General features: G+C 35.0%; 5 protein-coding genes across 8 annotated transcripts; 3 read left to right on the forward strand and 2 right to left on the reverse strand.

Moving 5' to 3' along the window:
* Positions 1 to 161: 161 nt before the first annotated feature.
* morula (anaphase promoting complex subunit morula) lies at positions 162 to 3,099 on the forward strand. Its single transcript, XM_066404158.1, has 8 exons — positions 162 to 775; positions 833 to 968; positions 1,025 to 1,187; positions 1,248 to 1,506; positions 1,747 to 1,901; positions 1,957 to 2,502; positions 2,556 to 2,791; positions 2,863 to 3,099. Exons 1-8 carry the CDS (start codon positions 180 to 182, stop codon positions 3,061 to 3,063), a joined length of 2,292 nt encoding a protein of 763 aa, XP_066260255.1. The 5' UTR covers positions 162 to 179; the 3' UTR covers positions 3,064 to 3,099.
* A 121-nt stretch (positions 3,100 to 3,220) lies between these two features.
* LOC136418192 (vacuolar protein sorting-associated protein 26C) lies at positions 3,221 to 5,047 on the reverse strand. The gene is made up of 6 exons (XM_066404178.1): positions 4,892 to 5,047; positions 4,428 to 4,571; positions 4,042 to 4,369; positions 3,817 to 3,987; positions 3,645 to 3,770; positions 3,221 to 3,592 (listed from the first exon to the last, which is right to left on the reverse strand). Exons 1-6 carry the CDS (start codon positions 4,946 to 4,948, stop codon positions 3,510 to 3,512), a joined length of 909 nt encoding a protein of 302 aa, XP_066260275.1. The 5' UTR covers positions 4,949 to 5,047; the 3' UTR covers positions 3,221 to 3,509.
* Positions 5,048 to 5,250: 203 nt separating this feature from the next.
* On the forward strand, positions 5,251 to 6,081 carry LOC136418228 (cytochrome c oxidase assembly factor 4 homolog, mitochondrial). Of its 2 annotated transcripts, none has more exons than XR_010752900.1 (2): positions 5,251 to 5,604; positions 5,717 to 5,852. XR_010752900.1 is itself a non-coding variant. In XM_066404218.1 (2 exons), exons 1-2 carry the CDS (start codon positions 5,515 to 5,517, stop codon positions 5,929 to 5,931), a joined length of 198 nt encoding a protein of 65 aa, XP_066260315.1. In that variant the 5' UTR covers positions 5,431 to 5,514; the 3' UTR covers positions 5,932 to 6,081. The 2 variants fall into 2 exon arrangements, 1 of the variants encoding a protein (XP_066260315.1); XM_066404218.1 differs by having other exon boundaries at positions 5,431 to 5,604; positions 5,824 to 6,081.
* Positions 6,082 to 6,365: 284 nt separating this feature from the next.
* Positions 6,366 to 10,139, reverse strand: LOC136418225 (transmembrane protein 145). Of its 2 annotated transcripts, XM_066404212.1 has the most exons (7): positions 10,020 to 10,136; positions 9,552 to 9,961; positions 8,711 to 8,971; positions 8,508 to 8,643; positions 8,313 to 8,450; positions 7,991 to 8,246; positions 6,366 to 7,934 (listed from the first exon to the last, which is right to left on the reverse strand). In XM_066404212.1, the coding sequence occupies exons 1-7, from the start codon at positions 10,053 to 10,055 to the stop codon at positions 7,696 to 7,698; spliced, it is 1,476 nt and encodes a 491-aa protein (XP_066260309.1). In that variant the 5' UTR covers positions 10,056 to 10,136; the 3' UTR covers positions 6,366 to 7,695. The 2 variants fall into 2 exon arrangements, with proteins under 2 accessions (XP_066260309.1, XP_066260308.1); XM_066404211.1 differs by having other exon boundaries at positions 9,552 to 10,139.
* A 7-nt stretch (positions 10,140 to 10,146) lies between these two features.
* On the forward strand, positions 10,147 to 13,904 carry LOC136418227 (uncharacterized). 2 transcript variants are annotated; one of them, XM_066404217.1, is made up of 3 exons: positions 10,147 to 10,909; positions 11,273 to 11,838; positions 11,895 to 13,904. In XM_066404217.1, exons 1-2 carry the CDS (start codon positions 10,357 to 10,359, stop codon positions 11,815 to 11,817), a joined length of 1,098 nt encoding a protein of 365 aa, XP_066260314.1. In that variant the 5' UTR covers positions 10,147 to 10,356; the 3' UTR covers positions 11,818 to 11,838; positions 11,895 to 13,904. The 2 variants fall into 2 exon arrangements, with proteins under 2 accessions (XP_066260314.1, XP_066260313.1); XM_066404216.1 differs by having other exon boundaries at positions 11,273 to 13,904.
* The last annotated feature ends 76 nt before the right edge of the window (positions 13,905 to 13,980 follow it).

Raw genomic sequence — 13,980 nt, forward strand, 5'->3', positions numbered from 1 at the left:
GTATCATGTGCCATATCGACTTTTAACATAACCTCAGTTCCTTGTTATTTATTTACAAATACTAAAAAAACATTTTAAACGAAATAACGATAACTATCAAAACAGTAATAAACTTTTTTTTAAACAGAAAATACACAATTAATCCACATTGCACCCTCGATCCAACAATATCAAATCCAATGGACGATATTCCCGCCTCCAAGAAAATCTGGATGCTAAGTGAGAAAATCTTCCCTATATTAAATGATTTCAATACCCCTTGCAGCCATGAAGGTCCCTTTACAAAGAGCGAATTTGAACAAGTATGCAGCTACATGAAAAAAAGCTCTTTGCAAGATCTACTTCAACAGTTAGTCATTAATAAAATTGAAAAACGACTTCGAGATGAAATAGTCCCTGAGTTTTGGTCATATTTTAAGAAACTTGAAGACACCAATAAAGGGTCTAAACATTTTTTTAATGCTGTCAAAGCTCTCTATGACAATTATAGACAGTTGGAAGGCATTATTTCACGGTTAGAACTTTTCAGACAAAGTGCTGATGTTGTGAAAGTACCTTATGAAGAGAAGAATGTGCAAGATGCCTTGAAGTTGATTTTGAAGGCTACATTATTTGCACAAATGCACGTTGATTATCAGAGCGTAACTATGAACTTTTATGAAACTGCTTTGAAAATGGAGGATTTAGATGAGAGCAACTCTGAGGGGAAATGTATCGTTTGTGATCAGGATAATGTGGGATGTTATTGCATGCATATGTTTCAAGAAACAAATCGGTAAGTTACTCTCAAAGACTACCTTTTTATTGGTAGGCACTGAATTTTTTCTTTTAGAAAGTTGGGAGAAATGAATTTATTGGAACCTTTAATAGGGCAGACTTTAACAAATTTGTGCTACAACTATATTTATTCACACATACAGAAAACCTGTAAGGATAACTATGACTCATTTATTGTTAGCTTAGAAAAGGTAGTCATTTAGGAATGTATTGGAGACTTCATTTGCTTTCTTCACCATAATTGCAGTGGCTCCATTCAGTTGTGCTTGTTTGGCTCAGGAAAATTTACTATTTTGACAAGTCAATACCTTTGGAAGAATCAATGTTAACTTTTGAAAAGAAATTAGTAAATTATTTGTACAACTGTTACACAAAGATCAGGATTGATCAACTCTTCAATATTGTGATAGGTGATTTGATAAAGGTGAAAAGTCTCATGTGATAACTAATGTGATTTAACCTTTCAATAGAATACCCAGAATCTCTACCGGCTCTTGAGGATATTCGCTTATGTTTACCAAGAACAGATTTAAAGTCATTATTGACTAAAAAGTTGCAGAAAGCTATGGAAACTAGGTTATTACATCCAGGCGTCAGCACTATGGATATTCTAACAGCCTATGTAGCCACCATCAAGTCTCTAAAAATTTTGGATCCATTTGGGTTGTTGCTAGAGACTGTAACTTATCCAATTCATCAGTATTTGAGGAGCAGGGAAGATACTGTTAGGTAAATATAATGGTGTTATGAGTTTTTAAAATAAGTTTCACTTAAAGTTCTTTAAATTATCCATCCAAAAAATTGTGCTGTAATAAATACAATAATACAGATTGCTTCAGAATTCATTTGGGAAAATTTAATAGGAGATGAAACTGTGCACTTAGAAAGGACATTTCTTATGAAATTAAACTTCTTCTAATGTATAGAAAAGTTAGTGTATGTTTTGTGATCACAATATTGGCATTACAGATGTGTGGTAAGTAGTTTGACAGAAGAAGGTCCGAACGATCTGGCAGAAGAACTGAACCGAAGCGAACCTGTAGATGAGAATACACCAATAAACGATGAAGATGAGAATTGGGAGAGTTGGACTCCTGATCCTGTAGACGCCGTTCCTTGCAAAAGTATGCGAAATATTATAGGGAAAAAATCTTCATTATGGACCAATTATTTTTTAAGAGTCACCAAAGGAACAGATATCAAACCGCCGAAACGTCGACATAATCACCATGCTGGTGAATATTTATGGCAGCAAAGAACTATTTGTTAATGAATATCGTACTCTCCTAGCCGATCGGCTTTTGTCCCAAGACACCTTTGATACAGAAAAAGAAATCCGATACTTGGAGCTATTGAAATTGCGCTTTGGGGACTCACATTTGCACTTCTGTGAGGTAATGCTCAAGGATATTGCCGAGTCTAAAAGGATCAATCAAAGAATAAAAGACACAGCGGAATATAGGGAAAGCACTCCACTTGCAACAATGATTGTTTCCCAGCAGTTCTGGCCTCCGTTTAAAGAGGAAAAATTGGAGTTGCACGCGGAAGTTGCGAAGCAGATGGAGAGTTTTACGAAGGCCTTCGAGACATTGAAGGGCAGCAGAACTTTGTGCTGGAAAAACCACTTAGGGGTTGTCAATATTGAGGTCGAGCTCAACGATAGGGTGGTGAATTTGGCAGTGTCGCCAGTGCATGCGACGGTTATGATGCATTTTCAGGATAAAAGTAAGTAAAGGTTTTAATAAATAGTACTTTATCTGTATAGCAATGATTTACAGACATTTGGGAACTAGAGGAATTGAGTAAAATCATGCATTGCCCTCCCACGGTCTTAAGGCGGAAAATTGGCTTCTGGTTATCGCATGGTATCTTGACTGAAACAAGCCAAGATGTGTTTGCTGTTTTAGAGGAAACCGAAAATAGAAACGCTGTTCCTGAGGATTTTTACGTCGAGGAATTCGAGTCGGAATCGGCCATGGCCAGCGCGAAGGATCAAAAGGAAGAAGAGTTGCAGGTAGATAGCAGTTTTACTTTGCAATTACGGAGTATAATATTCAAAATTTAAAATTATGGTCTTTTTTACAGAACATTTGGTCGTATATTATTGGAATGTTGATGAATCTGGACAGCTTATCGCTCGAAAGAATCCATCACATGTTAAAGATGTTTGCATTTCAAGGACCCACCACGGAATGCAGTCAATCTGAGCTTAAGATTTTTCTTGACAGGAGAGTGAGGGAGAGGCATTTAGTGTATGCAAATGGCTTATATAAGCTGCCAAAGTAGTAATTTTTTCTATAAGAAAGAATTAAGTTTAAAACAACAAAAATATTTCTCGATACATAACAAGAGAGCATGAATAAAGCGCCAACTTACTAATTTTCCATCCATATTTATCTACGTTTGTAACACAATTCACGGGGTTTTCGTAAAGATAAACTCACATAATGAATCTTGTTTTATTTATTAAAATGGAAGACTTCCAGTCTTTCCTCTTTAAACCACTTCACGTAGACAAAAATAACCTGTAAATATAACAATGTATTGACATTAGCCTGTTTTAAAGTTCTACCAAATCTTTCAGGCCTATTTTCTAGACATAGGATAGCTAGTTTATAAATGAGAAATTCGCTATTTCAAGTGGAAACTCCGATCAAAATTAATATAATTATTGCCATCAAAATTGAATAGATATGCATGAACTGCATAAAACAATCTTAGGATTGTTTTTACTACCCCCTGACTAGTATTATTGGAAAGTTGTTGGTAATTAAATGATTATTGTCGAACACCAGTACAATATTAATCTCAAATTCTGAAACAAAGCAAATAAAAAAAATCGCTATAAAAATTCATTTCTGACTTACCGATTTTAAAATTAGTAGTCATCAAAGTGGGGCAGGTAAACAACCGCGGAAAAACCATGTAAATAGGTATTGGAATGTTTTGAGCAATGTCTCCATCTCCAATTTGCAGATTTTGAATCTCAGTAGCTAAAACGCTCTTTTAAATTATCCATTTAACTGATTAATCTCTCACCTTCTCTTGCATAACCTTCAGCACATCCACATGTCTCAATGCGTACCAACTGAAGCTCTACAGATTTTACTGGGGCTGCACATCTCACTAAGGTCAGTTGACCTTTAAATGGCTTTGTAATACTGCAGCAAACACTCTCCAAATAGCCTCGAAGCAGGAAATCTGGAGCTCCTAAAACTTAATAAACCAAATTGTTCAGAACACGAAATTAAAAAAATAACACACCTGATGCCCCTGAAGTCAGCTTGGCAGGGCTTAGCTCAAATGACACTGGCTTTCTATTGTCTTTCAGAGGCAACTGAGGACAGTTGCCAGCATTTGCCTTATATTGCACTAGAAATTGTTGGCACCTTTGCAGATCTTTCGATAAAAATGACCTTTTGATGTCACATCTTATTGAATAGCTAATGTTGACATACACTCCATGGTACGTTTCATACAATACCCTATTGGGTTTGGCTTTGAGGGGGATTTGGAATGGAATTTCTGTGATGCCAGAGGGCACACGACCAGGGGCACTGACGTCGCATATGATATTGACTAATTGAATTGGCTGAAGGGTGTAGACTTTATGGTTCCTTTCATGCAAAAATTTACAACAAAATATGTACCTTAACAGAGTTATAGAATGCTTCTAAAACTCCAACATTCTTGGAGCTGATTTGAAGGTTAACACAGCCTTCTACAGTTAATGTTATGCCATCGTGTTTGAAATCTGAGCTAGACGAAATCACAATTACTCCACTTATATTTTCCTAAAATAGTTTTTAAATAAGCGAGACAATTGATTTTTTAAATTAAATTAATGTTATTAAACGAATTATCTCACAATTTGGGAAGATGCAGTATCGATGGGAAAAAGGTGCCTGGGTTTTGCGTTCTCCTGGTAACCTATATTGAGGTGCGAGAGGTCAGAATGAAATTAGGAAACTGTCAGGACATTTATTAACCGTGTGGAAAGGCCATTTCGTGTTACAATTTGACTTTACTACATATTAAATTAGTTGGATAAAAGTATAATAAACCAAACTGCTACTGAGATTCAGAGCATATACAGGTTATTAGAGACACTTACCCCTTCGCTATAAACTTTATCAGCTCGTTTAAGTCTGAGGTCCAAATTTATGGACATCTCTTATTATTCTGATTGCGCTTTGTAGCCCACACGTAAAAATAAGTTTGCCGATTGCTGATATGGCTTCAAAATTGCTTATTAAATATCTGAAAAATGGAAATGCAACTAGGAGTTATGAAAAAAGGGACAAAACAAAATAAACATTAAAAGATAACCTTAAATACTCTATTTTTATTTTAGAGCAAATGATAGAATTGAAAGTGTGGCAACGCCGTAGACTAGCCAATCGGTAATCGGACACTTTATTAATTATTTTTATTTATATTATTATTAATTTCAACTTCTAGGAAGAAGTTGAATTTTGTCTAAAAATTTATTGTTTTCTTTTTATGATAATTGTTAATATATTTACAATTTAAAAACTTCATTTCCGTAATTTTTGCTGTTGAGCAACTAGTATTGGCAATGATGTTTTTAAGGAAGAAAAATAGTAAGGTTAAGGCAACCTTCAACCTTACTTCGGCTAAAAATTTTACATTTAATACATCAGTTTAATTTTTTAAAATTTCTCTATTTTCATATATTCGTGCTAAAAAGAAACATTATCATTGAAGGCATTTGATATGCCCACCCATGGTCAAGAAGAAGTAACTGATCCAGTAGAGCAAATGCTTAAAAAGACTGGATGCATGGAACTCCACTTCAAAGTTCAGGTACCTATCCCTTGATTAATAACTACACTTTAATCTAATTAAAATAATTCAAATTAGATTTAAAAATAATGCAATAATTGACAAGTTAATAATAATGCATTGTGACTTCTAGTTATTGGTCATTTGTTCACTTGAGTTATGTGAGATATCAGTTACTTGTTTACTTTCCATCCCACCACCTAAACTTTACTCAGATTCATTTATCTAAACAATTTAAAGGAATGCATTGCTGAAAGCCAGGACTGGAGAAAGTGCCAAAACCAAGTTAGTGACTTCAAAAAGTGCATGGCAAAATACCAGGAACAAAAATTGAAAGGAGAAGTTTGATTTGAACTTCAGTCATGGGCCAGTTAGTTAGCAGAGTATTAATCAATATGTTTAGTTTTATGTTCAAAAAAGTTCAAGCTGTGCAATTTGCTCGTACCAAAATGGTGTTCTTAGTCCGCACAGACTTACAGATGGGCAAGGGCAAAATTGCATCTCAAGTAGCACACGCCTCAATACTGCTTTATAGACAATCAATTAAAAATAGCAACCCATATCTTAATATGTGGTTAACTTCAGGCCAACCAAAAATTGTCCTAAAAGTAGAAAGACACTGTGAAAATGAAATGGCAAAAGTGTTCAAAAATGCTGTAAATTCTAAACTTACAGTCTGCAAAGTGCATGATAGTGGTAAGACTCAAATTGAGAGCGGTAGTTTGACGGTTGTGGCGATAGGGCCAAATAAGGCTGAGGACATTGACAAAATAACAAGTCAATTTAAGTTGTTGTAGTGTTTATTTTACAAGAATATTTCTTAATAAAGGTTTAATTCTGATTGATCGATGTGGAGTTTTAAAAATTGACCATGTAAGACACAAATTATTTTACATTGGCAAGGATAATGATAATGCAAACATCAGCACTCCCTTTTTGAAAGTGCTTTTTATAATATTTATGACTCTTTGAAGGTCGCTTTATTACAGGGAGATGTCTCTAAATTTTGCTATTTTTTTAAAAAGAACTTTGTATTTGCGATTTATGACGCGCTCTTGGAACTTCGAAAAGTCACATCTGTTAATTGTTTAATTTTATGTCGTGCAGCATATAATTTTCTAGTTAATTAAATCTGGGTTAAATTGGCACTCCGTTACAGCACTACACATACACTCTAGTGGTTAATGGAAATTGCCCAAAAACGACGTTCTATTTATAAAGTTTGGACTTCAACTTGCACAAATGCACTGCAATTGCACTCAAAACTATTATTTCAGACTTCCAAAAAAATAGTACTAGTCCATCAGTAATATGTTATGTATGTAAAAAGTTGTGTGGATTTAAACTTACATCTGCAAGGTTGAGCAACCGGCTTACAACAAATTAATAGAGCTACAATCACAGAAAATATAATAAACCTAATATAAAAAGTATAACCCAAATGCAGCATTCTGAGGTTCCATGTGTAGCATTATGTGAATAAAAGTAAATATTATTTTAATCGCAATGTATGCGCAAATTATACTTATGAAATATGATAGGCAAATAACATAAATTAGCCATAACATAACATCATGAAATAAAACAATCTAAAAATGCTAAGTTCCTATGTCATCACATACCCATTAAACAATAAAAATCGCTACTTAATTAACCCCTAATCAAAATCACAATCATTTGGTTTAAATGTAGAATCTAATTATAATATTTGACGTGTGTACGCCAACGAGACATACGATAATTTCATAAGAATCAACGGACGACAGTTCCTATTGACGAACACTTTAGGACTTTCATTGATACTGTTTCATATCTTAATAAAGTTTGCAATAATTTACTTTCAATCAAAAAAAAAAAGGTGGTAATGTAGTGCTAAAAATTCAGGAAATAGAACACGAATTTCAACTTACTTTTGTTGCACCTAAGTAAAATATAAATAACTACTTTCAACCTAAAAAGCAAGATCACAAAGAATATCCTGCTACTCCATTATTAAACCTTATTTGGCAATACTTACGTAATAATTCCAGTTCACTTACAATAACTATACTGCAACCACAGTGCGTTCCAAAACAAAAACTAATGGACACAAAACAGTCATAAAGTTGAAATTCACGCGAGTTCCAGTTTGCCGCTAGGATGATCCTCATATCGCGCAATTTCCATAGAGCTTACACTACTAAGAGAAGTATAAGAGTTATTAACTATATGGGGAGCCTCGTTAAATTCATCCAACTCTTCTAGGTCGGCAGAGGAAGGACCTTTGAGAAGGAAATACTGCTCCGACCGAGTAGGCCACAGTAAATGGGCCATGACGCAGTAAGCGAAACAATCCGCAGAATATGTTATACCTGCATCAAATTTTAAATTCAAATTCCTTGTCTCACAAAGTGGGATTTTGACGTACCTAAAAGTAGTTTGAACCTCCACAAGGCTGAAACGTGCAAAGCTATGAGTGCTAAAATGGGAAGGTAGATGAACCAGACTAGGCTAGAAGCGCCGAAGTGGAGCAGGAAATTAAGTTTTTGAGTATTGTGTTCGTAGAGCATGGTTGTGCGGAGCTCGTACAGAAACCAGCACATTATGAGAGTTCTGAAAACGATTATCAGCCATCCTGGCCATGTCTGATACTCGTCTACGTCCTCTATAATGTCCACTTCAGTCTGGAATTTTCAGTTTTTTTTTGGCTAGTTTAAGCTTAGCTTTTTGGAACTAGTTTAATCTCTTACCAAATTCCAAACATACAATAAAATATGTACAACCCCATAACATAACCATATGGCAAACACTAAAGGTTTCCATGTTAATTCCAAACGAGTTACAGCCCAGCCTTTGGCCAGCAGCAGCAACAACAACATAAACGAAGTCTACAACGAATTTTACAAGTCGTTCCTAACAACTTTCAATTTACAAAAGACCCTTACCCGTGAAAGAATATCACAAATATCCCCAGTCATCTGAATTTTTGGGAATCCTTCGCCATTTAGAGCAAATTTTAACGTATGCAGTAAGTTCAAGCAAAGTGCTATGAACTCAAGTAAAAGACTGGCAGTAAATAACCTGTAACAATGTAAATTGCAATACCAGCTAAAAGTAAAATGTGAGGTAAACCTGTAAAGAATTTTACCTGGTAACTGGATGTTTCTGGATTTTTACGGCATGGCACTGCAATGGCACCAAAATAACGTAACATATCCAGAATATAATGTAGAGTTCCAAGGTGTTTTGTCTATCAAATGAGAATTGATATGTGGTGAAAGCTGAGCTGTTGGGATTGCCGTTGACCAACCAGATATCATATTCGATTTCTGCACTGGTTTCATAATGGTGCCAATCACACGTGTTTGTGTTGGTGTGGTAGCAGGCCACCAAAGACACATACCAAAAGCTGTTAAATAATAATTGATAATTAAATTTCAAATATTTTTTCTCAATTATCAGAAATTGCTGTAGAAATTGTTTTTCTTGTTTTGTATTTTTTAATGGAACTTTTAAATTTGATTGTTTTTTAATTTTTTAATCAATCCTTATAGCAGCAATAAATCTGATGTTAAAAAAAAAACAATTATCATGTTTCAAATTTGAGCCTCATCATTGTATTGAGATGTCAAAAATAGTCACACAGGGGTACACATTGAAAAAAAATAGCAAAGTTATAAACAGATCAATAAGATAGTGATACCTACTTTATTGCAAACAAGACTTGAAATAAATAGTTTGTGTCTTTAAGATGAGAAAGTTTAATTATATAACTGAATATTGGCTTATGGTTGAGTGCATAATGAAATTTGTTAAGATACAGTGATAATTACATCATTAATTTATAGCTACCAATACCAGAAAGATATTTTGCCCAATAACTCTTAAGGCACAGACCATGGATATGTTTATATTGTAGAAGATTAAATTGGATCAACAAAGTGAATTTCTGTATGAATTAGAAATTTGCATATTTATCTATTACTTACGCTGACTCATTAAAATCCTGTATAACATAGGTAAATTGATGATTTTTCACCACATTTGATTTAGCTTCGTCTTCACAAAGCTGCCCCTTTGCACAAGGAATTTTCCTCAAGTAATCTTTTCCCCCATTGTTACAATAAGGATCATAGGCCCTTTTCTTAAGAGTACTGAACATTCCCTTACAGGCTTCATCTTTATTATATAGGATTTGGTTTTTGTAATAGTCGATGAAGTGCCAACGGTCTAAAACTGCAAAAGTAACTGGCACTGAGAAGTTGTGTTTTGAAGTAATATTCCCGAAAATGTATCCGTGTGATATGTCCGGAGAATGTCTGTCAGTTTTTTGAAACCCAAATTTAATCAGAAACTTGAAAAAGTCCTTTGTATTGAAGGAGCCTTTTAGGTGTGTGCCCTGTAACACGTCTATGCACTCAACGAACAGAAACAAAATTAAATACCCGTATCTGTACCGCATTTTTATTCAAAAATATGGAAATTTGCTTCATGTTATGCTTTAAATCTAGGACTAATCACAAATCTTCATTTTTATTTTGGAAGTGAAGGTGGCGAGAAGCATTGACATTTTATTGACGTGTTCAATTGGGGGTGGGGGTAACAACTCTGTCAAGCTAACGTGTACATGTTAAGTTCTTGCTCAAAAAATCTACTTCAATAGCTCGAATGGTGTATTTGAAAGTGCCTAAACGTCAATTTAGTCAAGAATTGAAAATGGCTCCGGGCCTCGACAGTAAACATCTTCTAACCTAAAATTTGATGTGACATTTTTCACAAAAATAAATAAAGAAAATGGTAAGAAAACGAACCCGAAAAGGCTCGAATAGAAGAAATTCCCGCAAATATTACGACAGTGATGAGAACGACAGCGACAGCGATCTAGATTTAAACAGTCCGCCGTCATCTCCGGCCCCCAAAAGATACGGCCTTAGACAGAGGAAGCAACGGACCTTTTTTGAGGGTCTAGATTTTGATGAGGAAGATGACTTAAACACCACTCGAGCCCGGTCTGAGGACGACGAGTACGACGTTCAAGGCGATCTCACGCATACCAAACAAAATCATATTACTCGTATCACTCAGGACTTAAGCGAGAACAGTCCACATCAGCCAGCCCAGGTTACTAATAATCTTAAAGTTGAAGAGGACAACACGTCTCAGGACATCTCAGAAAACGTGGGTTTAATTGATTTTGAAGATGTGATTAGGGCCGATGTAGTGGTGAATAACCAGAAAGTTGAGAGTGGCAGCAGTAGTGTTAATCGAACTGGAGCCAGAATTAGGCCAGTAGTGCGTCATTGTGCAAATTCTGTGGAGAATTCATTGCCGCCCTTTAGGGAAAAAGGTATGTACTTATTTGAGTAGTTAAATACATTTTTCCATCTTGAGGAATAAGTCACAGATTAGAGTTTTGTATACTAATTCTACTCATAATTGTTTCCATGCAATTATTGTACAGAAACCTAACTTTAATTTTTTAGTCTTAGGACAAATATTTGTAACCTGGTGAAAATTGAATACTCATCATTGGTACTTTTTAAATGACTAAAAATATAAATAAAAAATTGTTGGAAACTAGTATACTAAACTTTAAAACAGCTCTAAAGCTGTTGTACAATTATGGTTTAAGAGTTGGTTCAACTAAACATTTCCTGATATCCTGAAAAACCACAACTCGCAATTGAATTTGTCTTATTTGTTATTTCAGGCAGAAGAGGTAGAAAGCCGAAAGCAAGACCCGAATTATTAAATCACATGCCCATTGCGTGTAGGCCGCACCAAGTCTGCGACGCTGTATTAAACTCGCAAGAAGACGACACTCTAGAAGTACAAATTGACCCATTGAATTTCGTTCAGTCACACCTAGGGGAATCTCCCGAACCCGCGAAAAGCAATGGTATTTCTGTGAAGAAAACTTCATCTATTGGACCAAGTTCAAAAGACAAAGAAACGGTGGAAAACGGCTCGGTACCAATTACAATAGCCCCATCCGTCGTGGGGGATATAGAAAAATACGTTCCTCCGCAGCTGGGTGAAAAGGAGAAGCAAGTAGTGTTGAGTAATGAGTATTTACTTGGAAATAGTTTTGACATGAGTGCAGACGAGTTTTTGGAAAAACTTGCTGAGAAGAAAGGGGACATTGAGGAGGAGGTGATGGTACCACAAATTAATTTCGACGAAGAAAGCAGTAGCAGTGACGATGTGATTCTTATCGAGAAGAAACCAGAAATTATCGTTTTAGATGATGACTGAGAGGTCATGGGTGTAATTTTTGTATGACTTTGGTAGGTAGTAAGATTGTTTCCGGCATTATAAAATTTACTTTGTAGGGTTTTAAGATTATTGTTTGTGATATGTTGAATGCAGCAGTTTCGGTTGGACTTACCTACTGGTAATCGATAATAGACAATGAGTTTTATCGATTATTCCTTAAATTGCCGATTTTATTATTTAAAAATAGCGGCGAGATTTTAAAACCCTTTCGCTGCGGCGTGTCTATGTGAAATTCTCACAAATTGCGCTGATTCTTTTGCCGAATCGCACATATTCGTCCACTTCAGTCAGTTAATTTTTATTTTAACATGAAAAAAATATACATAGTAAAACCAATAAGTCATGTGTATGCTAATTGTTTATTTTAAATGTACTTTTTCGAATGATATTCAGGTTTTTCGAGTCATTTTCGCATATCTCGAATTTGTGATAATTATTTGTTCTGAAAATTTGAAATGCAATGATACAATGCATAAGGCACGTGGCACAATGTAAATCCTCGTACAGATGTGAATATTTGGATTTAAAATTTTTAGCGTTTATGCAGAAGTAGGTACATACAATGAATATGAAGTGACTAATAAAATTACAAAGTGGATATATGCAAGCGGATCTGTTTTGCGGTGCTTCCACTGGTTGCAACTGATTATTAAAGATGGACAGAGAATCGTGTATAAATAGCCACAAAATAAAACAAATAGAAGAGAAAATTTGGTTTTCAAATGTGAGTCAGCTTATGAAATAAATTGATAAACAACTTGCCCATTTTTAGACAGAGTGATTGTAAAATCACCTATTGTATGTACGTAATTGCGTCTACTGATCACATTTCAAAACAGAATCTCATTTTTTGTTTAATTTATTCAATTATCTGCTTTACTTTGTGGCTACTGATGCTCATTTGCCTTCTCTAATTATCCGTAACAATCAATAGCAAATAGAGAAATGGTTGCAAATCAGACTTTCTGACATATTTCCGTTTTGTAATTTTATTATTTACTTCATATGAATTGTATCTACGTCTGGGTAAACGCTAAAAACTCCAAACTTAAATTTTTTTTGCAAAAAGTAAATCTATTCAACTGAATATTTGGCCGCACAAAGAACAATATATTAAACCGAATGCCGAACAAAACGCTTTAGGTTAATTATCATTATACATTCCGTTTCCATCTTATATCAATTCCGTAATTGCTGTCTTACGCTCTCTACAGCGTGCATCAAACGGCCTTTATAGTGCGTATACGGTCACTAGGGAGACAATATTATGGATATTTCAATTCTAGTATGTTTAAATACTAGCAAACACTCAAAGACGTCAATTAGTAGTAACTCTATAATAAAATTATTCTATAATGTCCGCGCATAAGAGCCTTTAAGGTTCTTGCATCCTCTAAAACCTCCGCTGCGCGTCGTGTTTTGCAATGGCGTGTATGCTTTAAAGGCCTATTTGCATAGACAAATTAACCCTTATGTGCCTGTGTATACGGCGTCCATGATATGCACATTTCTCCGTTCTCTTTAATAAATAATAAACTGAATGCAACGTGTGTGGAACGAATATGTAATGGAAACGAAATGTACAGTGAGGATAAATCTTAAGTTGGATGGGGCAGCAAACCCGTGGGATTTGCAAACGTGGGTCCTGCTTTGTCCACATTAGGGTTTTTGTTGATGTTTGATTTGTTGAATTGTTGGTTATGCGGCCAAATGTTCAATACTTCCTTCAAAATTCGTATGGTCACACCATGCGGACAATAGGTGTACCCCCTAAGTATTATTGTGAATACAGCGTTATTGCGAACTTTGCGAGTATACAGAGCAGTTTAGCGTACCGTGAATGTTCGCCCGAACCAGTGAAAGGGTGATGGTTCCAGACTGGTTGTAAACTTCTTTAATTATTTTTAAAGCCTTACTTGCGCTTTAAGTTTCGTCTCTTCCTAATTTCTTTTTCGTGTACATAGTGGTAATTTTACTCATAGGTTTGACTTACTGTTTAAATAATTAAAATTTGCTTTACAATGCATTATAGTGTATTTCGATTTAAAGTAAACGTTCGAATGAGAGGGATCGTTTTATTTCCTTTATGTTTAGGCTATTTGAATCGAATCGAAACTTGCGGGTATTGTAAAAGAAAGTCTT

The sequence above is a fragment of the Euwallacea similis genome, chromosome 33, assembly GCF_039881205.1.
Source record: "Euwallacea similis isolate ESF13 chromosome 33, ESF131.1, whole genome shotgun sequence".
Lineage (NCBI taxonomy): Eukaryota > Metazoa > Arthropoda > Insecta > Coleoptera > Curculionidae > Euwallacea > Euwallacea similis.